At 45.8% G+C, this 20247-nt stretch overlaps 2 protein-coding genes across 2 annotated transcripts in view; both read left to right on the forward strand.

Annotated features, from left to right (window-relative positions):
- Nucleotides 1-20247, forward strand: part of LOC128421970 (zinc finger protein 624-like) — a 98111-nt gene that overhangs the window by 30108 nt on the left and 47756 nt on the right. The window contains exon 2 of the mRNA XM_053405375.1: nt 8705-8877. The gene's annotated coding sequence lies outside the window, so the exon portion shown is untranslated. The remainder of the gene's footprint in view (nt 1-8704; nt 8878-20247) is intronic.
- LOC128421965 (zinc finger protein 658B-like) lies at nt 10130-13747 on the forward strand. Its single transcript, XM_053405360.1, has 2 exons — nt 10130-10265; nt 11376-13747. Exon 2 carries the CDS (start codon nt 11808-11810, stop codon nt 13647-13649), a length of 1842 nt encoding a protein of 613 aa, XP_053261335.1. The 5' UTR covers nt 10130-10265; nt 11376-11807; the 3' UTR covers nt 13650-13747.

The raw sequence follows: 20247 nt of genomic DNA on the forward strand, positions 1-20247 counted from the left end.
CGGTGTTAAAGAAGGATAGAACTTTCTTTATGTATGCCACAACAGCAGCAAGAATACTTATTGCAAAATACTGGAAGACACAAGATCTACCCACTTTGGAAGAATGGCAGATGAGGGTGATGGACTATATGGAATTGGCGGAAATGACCGGCAGGATCCGAGATCAGGGGAAAGAGTCAGTGGCAGAAGATTGGAAGAAATTTAAAGATTATTTACAGAGATATTGTAAAATTAATGAACTTTAGAATAATGTTGGATTAAAATTAAGAGGTTTCTAGCTGTAATGGGTTAAAAGAATATGAAAAAAAATGGGTTTATAAAAGTAAAATTTCAAGATCACAATAATTTAAGAATAAAGATTTGGGTAGAATAAAGAGGGAAACAAATTGCTGAGCTAATAAATTGAACTGGAATACAAAAAAGAGAGGTATGAGGAGGTCCAAGAAACGAGTAAATGAAAAATAATGTGATGGAAAGACTTTTTTTCCCCTTTTTCTGTTTGTTTTTATTTTTTGTAATGTAAAAATCTTAATAAAAATCTTATAAAAAAAACAAAAAAAACAAAAAAAGGTTTTTTTAAAAAAACAAAAACAAAGGGGGGAGACTTGACACAAGGCAGCCAACACGTCCGCAGTGAGCCCTACTCAATTGGCATGCCAACCGTGATGGTCCTAGACAGAAGATCATTCCATTCACAAAGGACCTGCATATGGAAGTGGATTCAGTACGGACTGAAACCCAGGACAATGATCAGCTCTTCCCTCTGGGGGCAGGAAACAGTGAACTCCCCTTTGTCCTCAGGAATGTAATCATGGGGAGGGGAAAGGAGGAACCGGACAGGGGACAAGACCCTCAGGTTACCACCACAACTCCTCCTCCTTCAGAGAAGTCACACTTCTCTGAAGTCTCTCAGCCCCACTCACCTCACAGAGTGTTTGTTGTGGGGGAGGAAGGGAAAGGAGAATGTTAGCCGCTTTGAGACTCCTTCGGGTAGTGAGAAAGCGGGATATCAAATCCAAACTCTTCTTCTTCTTCTTCTTCTCCCTAAACCCCTCCTCTTCGTGATGTGTCAATGATGTAGTCATGATGTAATCATGATGTAGTCATGATGTAGTCTTGGGGGTGCAGCATGGGGGATTAGCAGCTAATAAAAGTTGGGGTCTTCTTTTGTTGGGGACTTCCATCTTGTTCCACCTGGTGGCAGGTGGGAGTCCTGTGGAGACAGTCTTCAATCAAGACCAAGGCGACTGGCTGCTCTTTTGCTCTGCTCTTCCTGGCTGGTCTCCTTGTTTCTTGTCCAAGAGAGCCCTCAGATTTCTCCCTTAATACATGGAATCTGCTTCTTGCTACAATTGTATCGGCTGCTTTTCTGAGCCTCTTGGCTGTTGTGCATGGACGGTGCCTGTGTCTGTTAACGGAAAAACCTGAGGGCTCCCTTGGACAAAAACAAAGACACCAACCAGGATAACTTGGAGCAAAACAGCAGCCTGTAGGCTTGGCCTTTATTGAACTGTTGCAACAGGGTGCTCCCCTCACTTGCAGGAGAGAGGAAGGACCCAGAAAAATGCTGTGCAAGGGCTTATAAAGACTTTTCAAATTGCCACCCTGTAGGTCAAGCCCACCCCCAGAAACATCATACATACATCACAGAAAGGAGGGGTTGAGGGAGGAGTTGTGGTGGTAACCTGAGTGCCCTGGCACCTGGCTGGTTCCCCATTTCCCCCTCCCCATGAGTACTTTCCAGGTGACAGCGGGGAGTTTGCAGTTTCCTGCCCCCAGAGGGAAGAGCTGATTATTGTCCTTTGTTCCAGTCTGTGCTGAATCCACTCCTATATGCAAGTTCTTTGTGATCTTGATGGTCTTCTGTCTAGGACCATCAGGGTTGGCATAGCAACTGGGCAGGGCTCCTGTGGATGTGCTGGTATGCTCAAGGAATTATGGGTGCCCTGTATCAACCCTTCCCCATTTTGTAGTCCTTCCTTCATGGAGTAAAATAGAAGTGGAACAGTGCAAATTCGATTTTGGTTGATTTTCTATGAATTTATAAGAGAAGTATAGCGTATGCAGTGTGTGAGTGTGAGTGTGTGTGAAGTTTGTAGAAACTGAATGATTGGGGGGGGGGGTTTCCTGCTACAGTGTCCACGGTCATTGTCCTGGCCTGAGTCAGAGGCTGGGGTGGGGAGCTGGGATTTGGGGGGGGGGGTCGTTTAGCTGCCCCCTATTCCTGGTTTGAACAGCGCCAAGACCTAAAACACGGAGGGATCTAAGCTCGTGGGGTGGGGGAGGGGAGGATGTTGCAATGCAAACCTTGTCGGAGGGACGGGACCCACTTTGCAGCTGGATCTCCGGAACCTTCTCCCCCCCCCCTCAATTCTTTCCCTCCCCTCCCGGCACATCCTCCTCTCACCTCGCCCCCACAACCCCAGATCCCGCCCCCAAACATCCCACCCCTTCCTCCTTCTCCAATCCGGCTTCTGCTCCAGGAATGTGGGGGGGGGGTGAGCCCCCTCCCAACCTGCCTGCTTCTCCCGGAAGTGGAGCTTCCACTCCGGATTGCTGCTCTGCGCCGTAGCTCTGGGGGGGGGGCGCGCTTTCGGAAAGGGGAGGGAGGAGGCAGGGGACCCCCCCACCCCTCGTGGATGTTGCAGGAAAGGAGAATCGGGAGCGAGGACAAAGAGGTAAAGGGGTCCGGGGGGGGGAGAGGGGAGAAAAGGACCCATAGACCCCGCCAGCTCCCCCAAGCGCCTTCCGTGGGGCCTGGATCCCTCCGCGCACGCTGCGAAGGGAGCTTTCCTCGCAGGGCGGATCCCTCGCCCCGTTTCCCAGGCTCCGCGCGTCCCATGAAAGGGTTAAGGGGCGCGAGAGACGCCTGGATAGAGACCCCCAGTCCCTCCCTTGCTCCTGTTCGGGGGGGGCCCTAGGATGGAGAGATGGGGGCGCAGGGCGAGGTGTCAGTCGCGCTAGAGTGCAGGGGAAACTGCGGGAGAGAGGGAGGGGGGAAGGGAAGAGGAGCACTGGGGGGGGGGAGATAGGAAGACCAGTTTTTTTGGGGGGCGTCTCAATCGTGGCTTCTTTGGGCAATCTTCGAAGGGGTCGCCTTGCCTTCCCCCTCCCGCCCAGGAATCAAGCCCCCCTTCAAGGCGACCAGAGAGGGATCCCTGGAAAGTGGGGGTCCTGTCCCCCCACCCTTTCTTCCTGCAAGCTCCATCCTCTTCCCACCCCATAAGCCCCTGCCCTGTCCGGATGCAGCGCTTCTGCCCAGTCCAACCATTGTTCCCCTGGAGAGGAGAGGAAATCCTGAAAGGAGGGGGGAGGCCTTCTCAGAAGCGGCTCTTGGTTTCCGCAATCCCACCCAGGAAGCAGCCAGAAAGTTTTTCCTCTCTCTCAGGCTTCCATCTTTAATGTCTTTTCCACTGAGGATGAGGATAATGTACACCTGTCCTCAGAAACAGGGGTGCAGAGTCCATGGAATGGCTCTCAGGATTGATACAGAAGTTGCACCTCAAAAGCATTTCTGTTCCTCTTATTCTTCATAGGCAATGTCAGAGTGACTGACAAGCTGAGATAAAACCCATCAGCATCTGATGACAGTGACTCCATGAATCTTCCCAGTCAAAGGACCCATTTTCATGATAGACAGTGCCTGTGGCTGGAGGCTCTACACACAGGATGTGCCTGTGCAGGCCAAAGACTGCCAGTATTAGCACAGGTGAGGTGTGTGTCATTCCCAAATTTACAGACTGTATGTGAATGAGAGTTTGTGGGTGGGATTATAATTTACGGCAACCCTGTGATTTTCTCTGCCCATAACATTTCGTAAGCTAATATTGCAGTAAAAATTCCAAAATAACTACAAAAAATCAGAAGATAATAATAATAGTACAGTGGTACCTCGGGTTACGAACTGAATTCGTTCTGCAGGTCCATTCTTAATCTGAAACTGTTCTTAACCTGAAGCACCACTTTAGCTAATGGGGCCTCCTGCTGCCGCCGCGCCGCCAGAGCAGGATTTCTGTCCTCATCCTGAAGCAAAGTTCTTAACAAAAGGTACTATTTCTGGGTTAGCAGAGTCTGTAACCTGAAGCGCCTGTAACCTGAGGTACCACTCTAGACGTTATAGTATTAGTATTTTCCCCCAGCCGCTCTGGGCAGCTTACAGTACATATAGATAAAGGTAAAGGGACCCCTGACCATTAGGTCCAGTCGTGGCCGACTCTGGGGTTGCAGCGCTCATCTCGCTTTATTGGCCGAGGGAGCCGGCGTACAGCTTCCGGGTCATGTGGCCAGCATGACTAAGCCGCTTCTGGCGAACCACAGCAGCGCATGGAAACGCCATTTACCTTCCCGCCGGAGCGGTACCTACCGTATTTTTCGCTCTATAAGACACACCTAGTTTTGGGGGGAGGAATCCAAGAAAAAAAAATTTTTGAATCCCAGAAGCCAGAACAGCAAGAGGAATCTGGCTTCTGGGATACTGTGTGGCTGTTCTGGCTTCTGGGATAACAGTGCCAAGGGCAGCAGGATGAAGAGGCTAAGGCAGAAGCCAGGACAGGCGCCTCGCTGAAGGGGCGCTGCGCAGTTCTCCCTCTTTGCGCAGCCGAAGACTGATAAGCATAACAGGATCCAAAAATAGCAAAAATGTAACTCACAGTAAAACCCTGACTTAGCATTCCAAAACAGCACTCAAGTAAGAAACAGACAAGCAGAGTAGAGTAATAACAGAATAGGAAGTGGGAGCAGGCACATTTCAATACTGTAATTTATATATAATTCAATGTCAGAGTAACCCTGGGACTAGATAAAAAGCCTCCAGGTGGACGTGCCCCATCTCCCCTTCACTGTCCTCTTCCGCACGGGCAGAATCTGCCTTCTGGACTTTGGGATTCACGGTTGTTCTCCTCCTCTCCATCCACCAGGACTTGACTTCAGGTGCAGCAGAATTCCCCAGCCCCCCAAGGATTTGAGACCCATCAGCTTTCCTCACCTGGTTTAGCCGGCCGGTTGAAGCCGTTGCTTGAACCCCTGTTGCATGCTGACAGCTTCTGGAAGCCACAGGTGAGAGCTGAGTGCAGGGTGGGGACCAAGGGTGGAAAAATGACCCCAGAAGGTGTAGGACATGTCCCCCACCAAAGGAACTACTGCTCCCCAACACCCCATGACATCTCGATTCAGGTAGGGAGCCGTATTGGTCTGACACAGTTGAAATAAAAAATTAAAAAATAGTACAGTAGGACCTTAGGGACCAGCTAATTTTGTTCTGGGTATAAGTTTTCGTGTGCTTGCACACTTCTTCAGATACACTGACACAGATGTCACCAGACCCTTGTATATCGTGGGAGGGTGGGTTGGGGTTTTTCTCATAAGGGTACTCCTACTACCATCTCACACTACCCTTCACTATATGAAGAAGTGTGCATGCACACGGAAGCTTATACCTAGAAGAAACTTAGTTGGTCCCTAAGGTGCTGTTGTGGTTGTTGTTGCTCTCAATTTATACTGTTTGGCTCCGACCTGTATGCCTTTAACCAACCGGTCTAGTGCACTCTGGTTTCTGTCACGGTGTCCTGTTGTGCCAGAAGCGCTTTAGTCATGCTGGCGACATGACCCAGGAAGCTGTCTGTGGACAAACAGTGGCTTCCTGGGCCTGACAGCAAAATGAATGTCACAACCCCATAGTCACCTTTGACTGGACTTAAAAGTCCAGGGGCCCTTTACCTTTTTTACCTTCATAAAAGATCAGACTTAGCAACCGCTTTGCTCTGGTTGGTCTCTGTTAGTTTCTCCAACCTTTGGGAGACTTACGGTTTCCCAGACGGGCTCCTCTTGCATCCCTTAAGGAGGAGCTGTTTTATGATCTTTTCCACCATCATCCCTGACCACTAGTCTTGCTAGCTAGGGGTGATGGCAGCTAAAGTCCAAAAACAGCTGGAGACCCAAGTTTGGGAAACCCTGTTCACCTTGAAGGAGAAAGGAGGGCTCACTTGCATCAGAACATCAGGTGAGCCCTGCAGGATCAGGCCCAAGGGGCCCCTGTGGAGGGACTGCTCACTGGAAGGACAGATCCTGAAGCTGGACAGATCCTGAAGCTGGGGCTCCAAGACTTTGGCCACCTCATGAGAAGAGAAAAGACCCTGATGTTGGGAAAGATGGAGGACGCAAGGAGAAGGGGACACAGAGGACGAGATGGTGGGACAGTGTTCTCAAAGCTACCAGCATGAGTTTGACTAAACTCCAGAGTCTTGGAGCCTCAGCTTCACGATCTGTCCTTCCAGTGAGCACTCAGGGCTGATTTCCTTCAGAATGGAGAGGTTTGATCTTCTTCCAGTCCATGGGACTCTCAAGAGTCTCCTCCAGCACCAGAATTCAAAAGCATCCATTCTTTGGCGATCAGCCTTCTTTATGGTCCAGCTCTCACTTCCATACATCACTACTGGGAAAACCATAACTTTTACTATACGGACCTTTGTTGGCAAGGTGATGTCTCTGCTTTTTAAGATGCTGTTTGTGTTTGTCATTGCTTTTCTCCCAAGGAGCAGGCGTCTTTTAATTTCATGACCATCTGCAGTGATCATGGCGCCCAAGAAAGTGAAATCTCTCACTGCCTCCATTTCTTCCCCTTCTATTTCCCAGGAGGTGATGGGACCAGTGGCCATGATCTTCGTTTTTTTGATGTTGAGCTTCAGACCATATTTTGCGCTCTCCTCTTTCACCTTCATTTAAAAGGTTCTTTAATTCCTCCTCACTTTCTGCCCTCAAGATTGTGTCATCTGCATATCTGAGGTTGCTGATATTTCTTCCGGCAATCTTAATTCCGGTTTGGGATTCATCCAGCCCAGCCTTTCGCATGATGAATTCTGCATATAAGTCAAATAAGCAGGGAGAGAATATACAGCCCAAAGAACCATAATAGTATTTACCCATCCCCCTATCTGCAAGGCTTTCCTCTGCTTCTCCTCTGAATGCATCAGGATTCAACCCACCATCTTGATGGATTTCTGCCTGGGGCATGTGCTGCCCTTGATCGCCTCCTGCCTGCTAAGCGATTATGGAGTCAGGGGGAGCCCTGGATCCCCCAATTCCAGAGGAGTCATTAGGCGTTGGAACCCAGGAAATCCGTCAAACCGTTGAATGTTGGCAATTATTTGAAGCTTCTTCAGTTTTCAATACAGTATTGGGTAGTCGGAGGAAACAGTCCGATTCATGGGATCCGCTTACTGCTACAATTTTATAGGTTGCTTTTCTGAGCCTCTTTGCTGTTGTGCATGGAAGGTGCCTGTGTCAATGGTCACTGTCCTGGCCTTAGTCAGAGGCTGCGTTGGGGACTTGGGGTTTTTGGGGAGTCGTTTAACCGCCCCCCCATTCCTGGTGCACCAATACCTAAAACAGGGACGGATCTAAGTTCATGGCGTGGGGTGGGGGAGGGAAGGAATTTGCAATGTAAACACTGTTTGTGCGGGACCCCACTTTGCAATTGGATTGCCGGGATCAGCCCCTCTCCCACTCTCCTGATCCCCAGAAAGAGGAGGGGAGGGGGGGGCTTCCTCTCCTCCCCCCCTCAATTCTTTCCCTTCCCTCCCAGCATATCACTCTCTCAGCCCTTCCCGCACTGCCCCAAATCCCGCCCCCAGACGTTGCTCCTCTTCCTTCTCCTCCTCCTCGCAAGTCTGCTTCTGTTCTGGGAATGTCGGGTGTGAGCCCCCTCCCCCCCCCGCCTGCTTCTCCCGGAAGTGGAGCTTCTGCGCCAAATTGCTGCTCTGCTCCATAGCTCTAGGGGCGCGCGCTTTCGGAAAACCCCCCTCCCCGTGGATGTTGCAGGAAAGGAAAGGAGAATCGGGAGCGAGTTAAAAGAGGTAAAGGGCTTTCCTTGGCCCCTTAGGCGCCTTGGCAGGGGCTGACATGGGGCCCCCACCCAGGGAGTCCTCACGAGGGCCTCCTTGCCCCGGAGCGCTGTGGGGTTCGCGGGAAGAGAGTCGGGCCATGAAAGGGTTAACAGGCGCTACAGGCGCTTGGATAGAGACCCGTCCCTCCCCTCTCGTATTGGGGTGGCCCCTCCGGATGGAAAGATGGGGCGCGCATGGCGAGGGTTGGGCCGGGCCAAGGGGGCCTCTGGGTGCAGGGGAGACGCTGGGAGAGAGGCAGGGGGTCGAGGAAGTGGGGGGGGAGGGGAGCATCCCAGCAGTATTGGGGGGGGGGAGAGCTAGGAAGACCAGTCTTTGGGGAGACCACTCCATTGTGGCTTCCTTGAGGAATCTCCAGAGGGGGCGCTTTGGCTTCTCCCTCCCACCCAGGAATGGGCCACCCCTTCAAGGCGACCAGAGAGGGATCCCTGGAAAGTGGGGGGTCGTGTCCCCCCACCCCTTCCTTCCTGCAAGCTCCATCCTCTTCCCACCCCATAAGCCCCTGCCCTGTCCAGACACAGCGCTTCTGCCCAGTCCAACCATTGGTCCCCTGGAGAGGAGAGGAAATCCCGAGAGGAGGGGGGAGGCCTTCTCAGAAGCGGCTCTTGGTTTCCGCAATCCCACCCAGGAAGCAGCCAGAAACCTTTTCCTCTCTCTCAGGCTTCCATCTTTATTGTCTTTTCCACTGAGGATGAGAATAATGTACACCTGTCATCAGAAACAGGTGCAGAGTCCATGGAATGGCTCTCAGGATTGATATGGAAGATGCACCTCAAAAGCATTTCTGTTCCTCTTATTCTTTTTAGGCAATGTCAGAGTGACTGACAAGCTGAGATACAATCCTTCAGCATCCGATGATAGCAATTCCATGAATCTTCCCAGTCAAAGGACCCATTTTCATGGTAGACAGTACCTGTGGCTGGAGTCTCTACACACAGGGTGTGCCTATACAGGCCAAAGACTGCCAGTATTAGCACAGGTGAGGTGTGTGACCTTCCCAAATTTACAGACTCTATGTGAATGAAAGTTTGTGGGTGGGATTATCGTTTACGGCAACCCTGTGATTTTCTCCACCCATAACATTTCGTGAGCTGATATTGCAGTACGAATTCCAAAATAACTTTTAAAAATCACAAGATGATGATGATAATAATAATAATAAAAATAAAATTTTATTTATACCCCACCCTCCCCAGCCAAGGCCGTGCTCAGGGGGATGATAAGAATAATTGCAGTATTTATAGCCTGCCCATCTGGTTGGGTTTCCCCAGCCACTCCAGGGAGCTTAAAGTACATAAAAAAGACAGTAAAACATCAAACATTAAAAACATCCCAATGCAGCTGTCTTCTAAATGTCAGAGAGTTGCCCATTTCCTTGCCCTCTGAAGGGAGGGCATTCCATGGGGCAGGAGGCCCTCTGTCTGGTTCCCAGGAACTTCACTTCTGCCAGCAAGGGAACCAGCAGAAGACCCTCGGAGGAGGACCTCCCTGTCCAGACTGAGTGATGGGGGTGGAGACGCTCCTTCAGGTCCACAGGGCCGAGGCTGTTTATGGCTTAAGGTTGCAGATCTTGTTCCTCCATAACGATCTCCAGAGCAAGTTCCACGCATAATTAGCAGAGTAGCAAAAAATGCTCAAAGGCAGCAAAAAAGTAATTCAACTGAGAAATCTATTACAGTGGTACCTCTGGTTGCGAACGGGATCCGTTCCGGAGGCCCATTCGCAACATGGGCAGAACACAAACCACGTCTGCGCGTGTGCAGGTCACGATTCACTGCTGCGAATGCATGTGACATCATTTTGCACGTCTGCGCATGCACGAGGGGCAAAACCCAGAAGTAACTGGGTTGCCATGGGACACAAGACAGAAACGCACAACCTGAAGCAAACGTAACATGAGGTATGACTGTACTGAAGACAAATAAGCATAACAGGATCCAAAAAATAGCAAAAATGTAACTCACAGTAAAACCATGACTTAGCATACCAAAACAGCACTCAAGTAAGAAACAGAGAAACAAAGTAGAGTAATATCAGAATATGAAGTGGGAGCAGGCGCATTTCAATACTGTAATTTATATATAATTCAATGTCAGAGTAACCCTGGGACTAGATAACAAGCCTTCAGGTGGACGTGCCCCACCTGCCCTTCACTTTCCTCTTCCGCACGGGCAGAATCTGCCTTCTGGACTGTGGGATTCACGGTTGTTCTCCTCTCCATCCACCAGGGCTTGACTTCAGGTGCAGCAGAATTCCCCAGCCCCCCAAGGATTTGAGACCCATCAGCTTTCCTCACCTGGTTTAGCCGGCCGGTTGAAGCCGTTGCTTGAACCCCTGTTGCATGCTGACAGCTTCTGGAAGCCACAGGTGAGAGCTGAGTGCAGGGTGGGCATCAAGGGTGGAAAAATGACCCCAGAAGGTGCAGGACATGTCCCCCACCCAAGGAACTACTTATCCCCAACACCCCATGACATCTAGATCCAGGTAGGTAGCCGTGTTGATATGACACGGTTGAAATAAAAAATTACAAAATATTCCCGTAGCACCTTAGAGACCAACTAAGTTTGTTCTAGGTATAAGCTTTCGTGTGCATGCACACTTCTTCAGATACACTGAAACAGATGTCACCAGACCCTTATATATCATGGGAGGGTGGGGTGGGGGTGTTCCTCATAGGGGTACTCCTACTACCATCTCCCACTACCCATCACTATATGAAGAAGTGTGCATGCACACCAAAGCTTATACCTAAAACAAACTTAGTTGGTCTCTAAGGTGCTACTGGACTATCTGGCTACCTACCATTAAGTACAGTTATTTCCTTGCCTTGAATATCCTGCTTTTCAGTGCCTGATTAGGATAGTCCTCTGTCAGAAGACAAGCACAGGATCAGGCAGCACATCATCATTATAAAGAACCATTGGGGTGGGTGTTTCCATTTGGGATTCCCATGTGCCAGCTGCTTTCCTTCTGCTTCTCCTGCTCTCTCCATGCAATGTCAGGCATGTAGACAGAGGTCCATCTCCAAGAACAGGAGCTTCCCTGAACACCCATTCAGCTGACCCCAAGCACCAAGCCTTGTCACTAGTTCTCTGACTGACCCAGACCACAGTCCCCAGAAAAGATGTAGACCTGGGTCTCCCAAAATGGTCCATATGGACCTCCTGAGGTCAGTGGGACTGTGCAGGTGATTCATGAAGATCTAGAGGTGGAAACGGGGGCAGCCACTTGATTTGAAAGGCAGTCCCACAAGACAACAGTATTCCAAGATCATGCTGTGTTATTAAAGATGATTGAGGATTATGAAAGTTTCCTGATGCATTACTACCATTTGACATCATACCATTTTCATTTCCTAAAAATTGGGAACATGACTAGGACATGGGAGAATGCAGGAGATGTTGAAATAGGAGAAGGTGCTAATGGCGATTGATGTGCCCTTTTTTTTCTGTGTTCTCTTTCTTGAAACCCAAACAGGATTTCCTTTCTGCCCACTCTGAAAAAGGTGATGGAGAAGACAGAATTGCAGGGGACAGGGCACCTTTCATTTCATTAGGAATAGCCATTAAAATGTGTGAAATGTGGAATATGTCTCACTGAATGAGCACACATAGTTCACATCAACGAACACAAAAAGCAAAGAACCCATTTAAAGGTATGGAGTGCAGAAAGAGCTTCTCTTTCAATGCAAAACTTAGAACACACCAGCGGACTCACACAGAGAGAAAACGTTTTAGGTGCAGGGAGTGTGGGAAGAACTTCAGTCAGAGTGGACACCTTAGAAATCATCAACGGACTCACACAGGGGAGAAACCATTTAAATGCATGGAGTGTGGAAAGGACTTCAGTCAGAATTGACACCTTAGATCCCATCAACGGACTCACACGGGGGAGAAACCATATATATGTATGGAGTGTGGAAAGAGCTTTAGTGAGAGTGGAAGCCTTAGACAACATCAACGGACTCACACAGGGGAGAAACCATATAAATGTATTGAGTGTGGAAAGACCTTTAGTGAAAATGGAAGCCTTAGGAAACATCAACGGACTCACACAGGGGAGAAACCATTTAAATGCATGGAGTGTGGAAAGAGCTTCAATCACAGTGGAAACCTTAGAAATCATCAACGGACTCACACAGGGGAGAAACCATATAAATGTATCGAGTGTGAAAAGAGCTTTAGTTTTAGTGAAAGCCTTAGAACACATCAACGGACCCACACAGGGGAAAAACCATTTAGATGCATGGCGTGTGGAAAGGACTTCAGTCAGAATGGAAAACTTAGATCCCATCAAAGGACTCACACAGGGGAGAAACTATTTAAATGCATTGATTGTGGAAAGAGCTTTAGTGATAATGGAAAACTAAGGATACATCAAAGGACTCACACAGGGGAGAAACCATATAAATGCATTGATTGTGGAAAGAGCTTTAGTGATAATGGAAAACTAAGGATACATCAAAGGACTCACACAGGGGAGAAACCATATATATGTATGGAGTGTGGAAAGAGCTTTAGTGACAGTGGAAGCCTTAGACAACATCAACGAACTCACACAGGGGAGAAACCATATAAATGTATTGAGTGTGGAAAGAGCTTCAATAAGAGTGGAAACCTTAGAAATCATCAACGGACTCACACAGGGGAGAAACCATATAAATGTATCGAGTGTGGAAAGAGCTTTAGTGATAGTGGAAGCCTTAGACAACATCAACGGACTCACACAGGGGAGAAACCATTTAAATGCATGGAGTGTGGAAAGAGCTTTAGTGATAATAGAAAACTAAGGATACATCAACGGACTCACACAGGGGAGAAACCATATAAATGCATGGCGTGTGGAAAGGACTTCAGTCAGAATGGACACCTTAGATCCCATCAAAGGACTCACACAGGGGAGAAACTATTTAAATGCATGGAGTGTGGAAAGAGCTTTAGTGATAATGGAAAACTAAGGATACATCAACGAACTCACACAGGGGAGAAACCATATAAATGCATTGATTGTGGAAAGAGCTTTAGTGATAATGGAAAACTAAGGATACATCAAAGGACTCACACAGGGGAGAAACCATATATATGTATGGAGTGTGGAAAGAGCTTTAGTGATAGTGGAAGCCTTAGACAACATCAACGAACTCACACAGGGGAGAAACCATATAAATGTATTGAGTGTGGAAAGAGCTTCAATCTGAGTGGAAGCCTTAGAAATCATCAACGGACTCACACAGGGGAGAAACCATATAAATGTATTGAGTGTGGAAAGAGCTTCAATCTGAGTGGAAACCTTAGAAATCATCAACGGACTCACACAGGGGAGAAACCATTTAAATGCATGGAGTGTGGAAAGAGCTTTAGTGATAATAGAAAACTAAGGATACATCAACGGACTCACACAGGGGAGAAACCATATAAATGTATCGAGTGTGGAAAGAGCTTTAGTGAAAATGGAAGCCTTAGGAAACATCAACGAACTCACACAGGGGAGAAACCATATAAATGCATTGAGTGTGGAAAGAGCTTCAATAAGAGTGGAAACCTTAGGAAACATCAACGGACTCACACAGGGGAGAAACCATATAAATGCATGGCGTGTGGAAAGGACTTCAGTCAGAATGGACACCTTAGATCCCATCAACGGACTCACACAGGGGAGAAACCATATATATGTATGGAGTGTGGAAAGAGCTTTAGTGATAGTGGAAACCTTAGACAACATCAACGGACTCACACGGGAGAAACCATATAAATGTATTGAGTGTGGAAAGAGCTTCAATAAGAGTGGAAACCTTAGAAATCATCAACGGACTCACACAGGGGAGAAACCATATAAATGTATCGAGTGTGGAAAGAGCTTTAGTGATAGTGGAAGCCTTAGACAACATCAACGGACTCACACAGGGGAGAAACCATTTAAATGCATGGAGTGTGGAAAGAGCTTTAGTCAAAATGCGCACCTAACTTTACACCATCAAACTCACACAGGTGAGAAACCATTTAGATGTATGGAGTGTGGAAAGAGCTTCTTTCAAATTGGAAACCTTAGAATACATCAACGGACTCATACAGGGGAGAAACCATATACATGTATGGAGTGTGGAAAGAGCTTCAGTCACGATGCAGGCCTTAGATCACATCAACGGACTCACACAGGGGAGAAACCATATAAATGTTTCGAGTGTGAAAAGAGCTTTAGTTTTAGTCGAAGCCTTAGAACACATCAACGGACCCACACAGGGGAGAAACCATTTAGATGCATGGCGTGTGTTAAGGACTTCAGTCAGAATGGACAACTTAGATCCCATCAAAGGACTCACACAGGGGAGAAACTATTTAAATGCATGGAGTGTGGAAAGAGCTTTAGCTTCTGTCAGAGTCAAAATCAGCAGACTCATGGACAGGAAGAACTTTAAGAGTTGAAACCCTTCAAACCATCAAAAAACTCAGAGAATCAGTTTAAGTGAAAAGACTGCAAAACGTGCTTTATTTATATTGGAGTATTTAAGGAACAGGGATTCGAGTGGCGCTGTGAGTTAAACCACAGAACCTAGGACATGCTGATCAGAAGGTCGGCGGTTCGAATCCCCGCGATGGGGTGAGCTCCCATTGCTCGGTCCCTGCTCCTGCCAACCTAGCAGTTGAAAAGCACGTCAAAGTGCAAGTAGATAAGTAGGTACTGCTCCGGCGGGAAGGTAAACAGCGTTTCCGTGCGCTGCTCTGGTTCGCCAGAAGCGGATCAGTCATGCTGGCCACATGACCCAGAAGTTGTACCCTGGCTCCCTCGGCCAATAAAGCAAGATGAGCGCCGCAACCCCAGAGTTGGTCACGACTGGACCTAATGGTCAGGGGTCCCTTTACCTTTACCTTTATTTAAGGTACATCCAGGGACTCCCACATGGGAGAACCCATTTAGACGTATGGAGTGTGGGACGTCTTCCTCTCAGAGTCCACTCTGAGCATTGAACTCAGCAGGAAATCATTCCTAAAAGCATGAGGTACCGTATTTTTCGCACGATTGGACGCACCGGACCATAGGACGCACCTAGTTTTGAGGGGGGGAAATCAAGGAAAAAATATGATCCCCCCCCCCGCAGCTCTGGGAGCAGTGGACAGGCTGCACACAGCCTGTGCGCTACTCCAAGACCTTCTCCCTGCTTTTGCGGGAGGTGGCGGAATTCCCCCACCTCCCGCAAAAGCCCGCAGGAGGGAGAAGGGACGGACTCGGCCAGTCAGTCCCTTCTCCCTCCTTGGGGAAAAGCCCCCAAGAGCTGCGCGCTCTTTAAAGGCTGCGCGGCTCCTGCGGGCTTTTCTAGGAGGTGGGGGAATTCCCCCTTCTCCTAGAAAAGCCAGCAAACCCATGTTCTCCCCTCCCCCTCCTAGCTACCTCTTGCCAGGAAGGCTGGGAGTGAAGACCGTAAGCAAAAGATACAGCAAAGGATGAGAATCTTGGTTGCTGGGTGTTTCAGAGAATCCTGCCCACAATCTTCTCCATTCCTAGACCCACGTCCGCATGTGCTGCTTCTGGCCATCCCAGGGTCTTCTTCTTTTTTTTAATATGCTTTTTATTAAGTTTTCATTTTAAATACACCAACACCAACAAACAAATATATGAAATCTTTTTACATCCATCTTACTTTATGCTCCATAGAGCCATTGACTTCGCTCCTTCCCTTCCGCAGGTTTTCTTATTCCAATCTTTAATTCACAGATTCATTAGTAAAAGACTAAACCATGAGATAAGATTTATTTCAGTCCTGCTAACGTCTTCAAATTTCTACAGTTCTCTCTTTTTTTTTAATAAATATTTATTAAGTTTTCCAATTTTATGCAAACACAAAAAGAAAAAGAAAAAGAGAAATATTAAAAACAAAACAATTTCAATAACAATTTTTCAATAACATGTTTCTTTGACTTCCTCATACCTCCCCTTCTTGTTTTCTAGTTCAAATTGTTAATCCAGCAAATCCTAATCTCTTAACATTCCTTTTAATTAACACCTTATTTTCCAATCAACTTTTTAAATTTTATCACTTAAACAATTTTAATCCCTGTTATCTTTATCATAACAGCTAGAAACCACAAAAGTTCAATCCAGCATCTTTTCAAAGTTCATTAATTTTGTAATATTTCTGTAAATAATCCTTAAATTTCTTCCAATCTTCTTCTGCCGACTCTTCTCCCTGGTCGCGGATTCTGCTGGTCATTTCTGCCAGTCCCATACAGTCAATCAACTTCATCTGCCATTCTTCCAGAGTGGGTAGATCTTGAGTCTTCCAGTGCTTTGCTATAAGTATTCTTGCTGCCGTTGTAGCATACAGTTCTCACTTACATAGACCATAAATTTACTCCATTCTTTTTGGTACTTTGTTTCCTTTTTTTGCACTTGTGCAAAAAAAATGAGAGGCACAAATACAAGATGGGTGACACCTGGCTTGAGAGCAGTACATGTGAAAAGGATCTAGGAGTCTTGGTTGACCACAAACTTGACATGAGCCAACAGTGTGATGCGGCAGCTAAAAAAGCCAATGCAATTCTGGGCTGCATCAATAGGAGTATAGCATCTAGGTCAAGGGAAGTAGTAGTGCCACTGTATTCTGCTCTGGTCAGACCTCACCTGGAGTACTGTGTCCAGTTCTGGGCACCACAGTTCAAGAAGGACACTGACAAACTGGAACGTGTCCAGAGGAGGGCAACCAAAATGGTCAAAGGCCTGGAAACGATGCCTTATGAGGAACAGCTAAGGGAGCTGGGCATGTTTAGCCTGGAGAAGAGGAGGTTAAGGCGTGATATGATAGCCATATTCAAATATATAAAAGGATGTCACATAGAGGAGGGAGAAAGGTTGTTTTCTGCTGCTCCAGAGAAGCGGACACGGAGCAATGGATCCAAACTACAAGAAAGAAGATTCCACCTAAACATTAGGAAGAACTTCCTGACAGTAAGAGCTGTTTGACAGTGGAATTTGCTGCCAAGGAGTGTGGTGGAGTCTCCTTCTTTGGAGGTCTTTAAGCAGAGGCTTGACAACCATATGTCAGGAGTGCTCTGATGGTGTTTCCTGCTTGGCAGGGGGTTGGACTCGATGGCCCTTGTGGTCTCTTCCAACTCTATGATTCCATGATTCCTCCTGACTGCGAATCCTGTGTGTCAGTTTTGCTAGTTCTGCGTCCTCGACCAACTTTGTCTGCCACTCCTTTACAGTCTGTATCTCCTGTGTTTTCCACTTTTGGTCTATCAGAACTCTGGCTACTGTCGTAGCATACATATATAGTCTTTGGTCCGTCTTCTTAATATCCTCTCCTATCAAACCTAGCAGTAGTTCTTCGGGCTTTTTGATTCATTATAGATCAATTCCCAAAACTCTTTCATTTGATCACATGCTCACCGCATGTGGTAAAAATCACCATCCTTTTCTTTACATTTCCAACAGATTTTGCTACTCGTCCTGTACTTTTTTGCTAGTTTGGTGGGAGTAAGATACCAGCGATAAACCATTTTCATTACGTTCTCTTTTAAAGTAGAGCATGCAGTCAATTTTAAATTCTTATTCCAAAGTTTAAGCCATGCATCATATTCTATATTATGCCCAAAGTCTATTGCCCGTTTTGTCATAGCCTCTTTTATCAATTCATCTTTTGTATTCCATTCTAATAAGAAATTATACATTTTCGAGAGTAGTTTGGTCTTGCTTTCTATAATGTCAATTTGGAATTTCGATTTCTTATCTTCAAATCCTAATTTTTTATCATCCTTAAAAACGTCATTAACTTGATGGTATTGCAACCATCCTGTCAATTTCTCCTCAATACAATTATAGGGGTTCAATTTCCATCCTTTCTCAGATTTCATCAAAATCTCCTCATATGTAGCCCATCTCCCTTCCATATTCCATTTTTTTTACTGTTAACATTTCAACTGGTGAGAGCCACCATGGTGTTTTCCTTTCTAGCAGATTCTTATTTCTGTCCCAGACCTCATATAGGGCACTCCTTAACACATGGTTTGTGAAACCTCTGTGCACTTTCACTTTACCATACCAGAGGTACGAGTGCCACCCATATCTGTTATTATATCCCTCCAGATCTAATAGGTCTGAGTTTTCCAGGGTTATCCAATCCTTTATCCAACACAGACAGGCCGCTTCGTAATAAAGTTTCAAATCAGGTACCGAGAACCCCCCTCTTTCCTTTCTGTCCGTCAGTATTTTAAATTTAATTCTCGGTTTTCTCCCTTGCCATATGAAGTGCCAGAGAACCTTTTGCCATTCTCTAAATTGTCCTAAGCCTCTGATTATCGGAATCGTTTGAAATAAAAATAGCATCTTTGGTAATGTATTCATTTTGATCGCTGATATTCTTCTACTTATGGACAATTTTAATCTATTCCATACTTCCAAATCTCTTTTAATCTCTTTCCACACTGGTTGATAGTTATCATTGAATAAGTTTATATTCTTTGCCGTCTTCCAGATTCCCAAGTATTTTACTTTTTTAATCACCTTAATTTCACTTTCTTGTTCCAACCTTTCTACCTCATTCTTTTCCATATTTTTGACCAGCATTTCCATCTTTGTCTTGTTGAATTTAAATCCTGCCAATTGTCTGAATTTTCCCATTTCTTCCAATGCTTTTTTAACACGTTCCTGAGGTTCATCTAAGGTTAATGCTAAATCGTCTGCATAGGCCTTAAGTTTTAATTCTTTAACACCTATTTTAACTCCATTTATCTCTGATGTTTCTCTCAAATAATTTACTAATACCTCTAGAACCATAATAAACAATAGCGGGGACAGTGGGCACCCCTGTCTGGTACCCTTTGTGATGTCAAATGATTCAGTCAAGGCATTATTCACTATTAGTTTCGCTCTCTTTTCTGAGTAAATTGCTTCAATTCCTCTCAGGAAGGAGCCACCAACCCCCATCATCTCCATACTTTTCTTCATAAATAACCAAGATATATTATCAAATGCTTTTTCAGCATCGATAAACATTAGTGCAGCTGGTTTATCATTTCTTACCTCTAATTATTCCAATGTATTAATAATATGTCTTACAGTATCTTTTAATTGCCTGCCTGGTAAAAAACCTCCTTGGTCTTTATGAATTAGCTCATTTAATATTATTTTCAATCTGTTTGCCATAATGTCCGCAAATAGTTTGTAATCATTCTTTAACAGTGAGATTGGTCTAAAATTTTTAACACTCAAATGATCTGTGTCTTGCTTGGGGATCAACATTATACATGCCTCCTTCCAGGAATTTGGTATTTTTCCTCCTTGTAGAATAGAGTTCATTACTTCACAGAGAACCGGTATCAGTGTTTTGTAATACTTTGAGGTAAGCCCATCTGGTCCTGGGGCTTTACCTTGTTTCATCCTCTTTATTGACCTTTGGATTTCCTGTTTTTTTGTTATTGGGGCGTTTAGTTGTTCTCTTTCTTCTGGTGGAATCTGTTTTCCTTTATGTGTTTCCAAGTATCTCTCTATTTTATTTATGTCTTCCTTTTCTTTCCTGTAAAGTTCCTTATAGAATCCTTGGAAGGCTCTTCTTATTTCTTTTGGGTCTTCCGTCAATTGTTCTCCTATCCTAATTTTATTAATCATATTTTGACTTTGACGTTTTCTTAGTTGCCATGCCAGTAGCTTCCCAGTTTTGTTGGCTGATTCAAAATACTTCTGTTTCATTTGTTTTAATTTCCATTCCACTTCTTGGTTCACCAACATGGAGAACTGAGTTTGTAACATTTTAATAGTCTGTTTAATTTGTTCATCTTTTGGTTTTGTTACCAATTTTTTCTCATTTTCCGTGAGTTGAGTCACGATTACTAGATTAATTTATGGTTGGCCTGTGGCTGAAAGTAAACTACAAAAAAAAAAAAACTAAATTACTGACAAAAACCCTCACAATGGAAGGGGAAAAAGAACTTCAAGAAAGAAACAGGCCTGGAAATTAAAAATAAGGTTAAATACCTAAGGATCTGGATTTCAAATAAAAGTTTAAATTTATATGAGGATAATTCTAGTAAAGTATGGAAAGAAATTTTAAAAAATATGGAAACCTGGACCAAACTCCATCTCTCACTCTGGGGAAGAGTCTCGGTTGTGAAAATGAATATCCTCCCCAAAATGATTTTCTTATTCCAAACAATGCCCATTTTAGGAGGAATGAATTGTTTTAGGGAGTGGAAAAGGGAAATATCTAGATTTATATAGAGTGGAAAGAAACTGAGAATTGTGTTATTGTTTAGTCGTTTAGTCGTGTCCGCCTCTTCGTGACCCCCTGGACCAGAGCACGCCAGGCACTCCTGTCTTCCACTGCCTCCTTCATGCTGGTAGCTTCGAGAACACTGTC

This window comes from Podarcis raffonei, chromosome 10 (assembly GCF_027172205.1).
Source record: "Podarcis raffonei isolate rPodRaf1 chromosome 10, rPodRaf1.pri, whole genome shotgun sequence".
Lineage (NCBI taxonomy): Eukaryota > Metazoa > Chordata > Lepidosauria > Squamata > Lacertidae > Podarcis > Podarcis raffonei.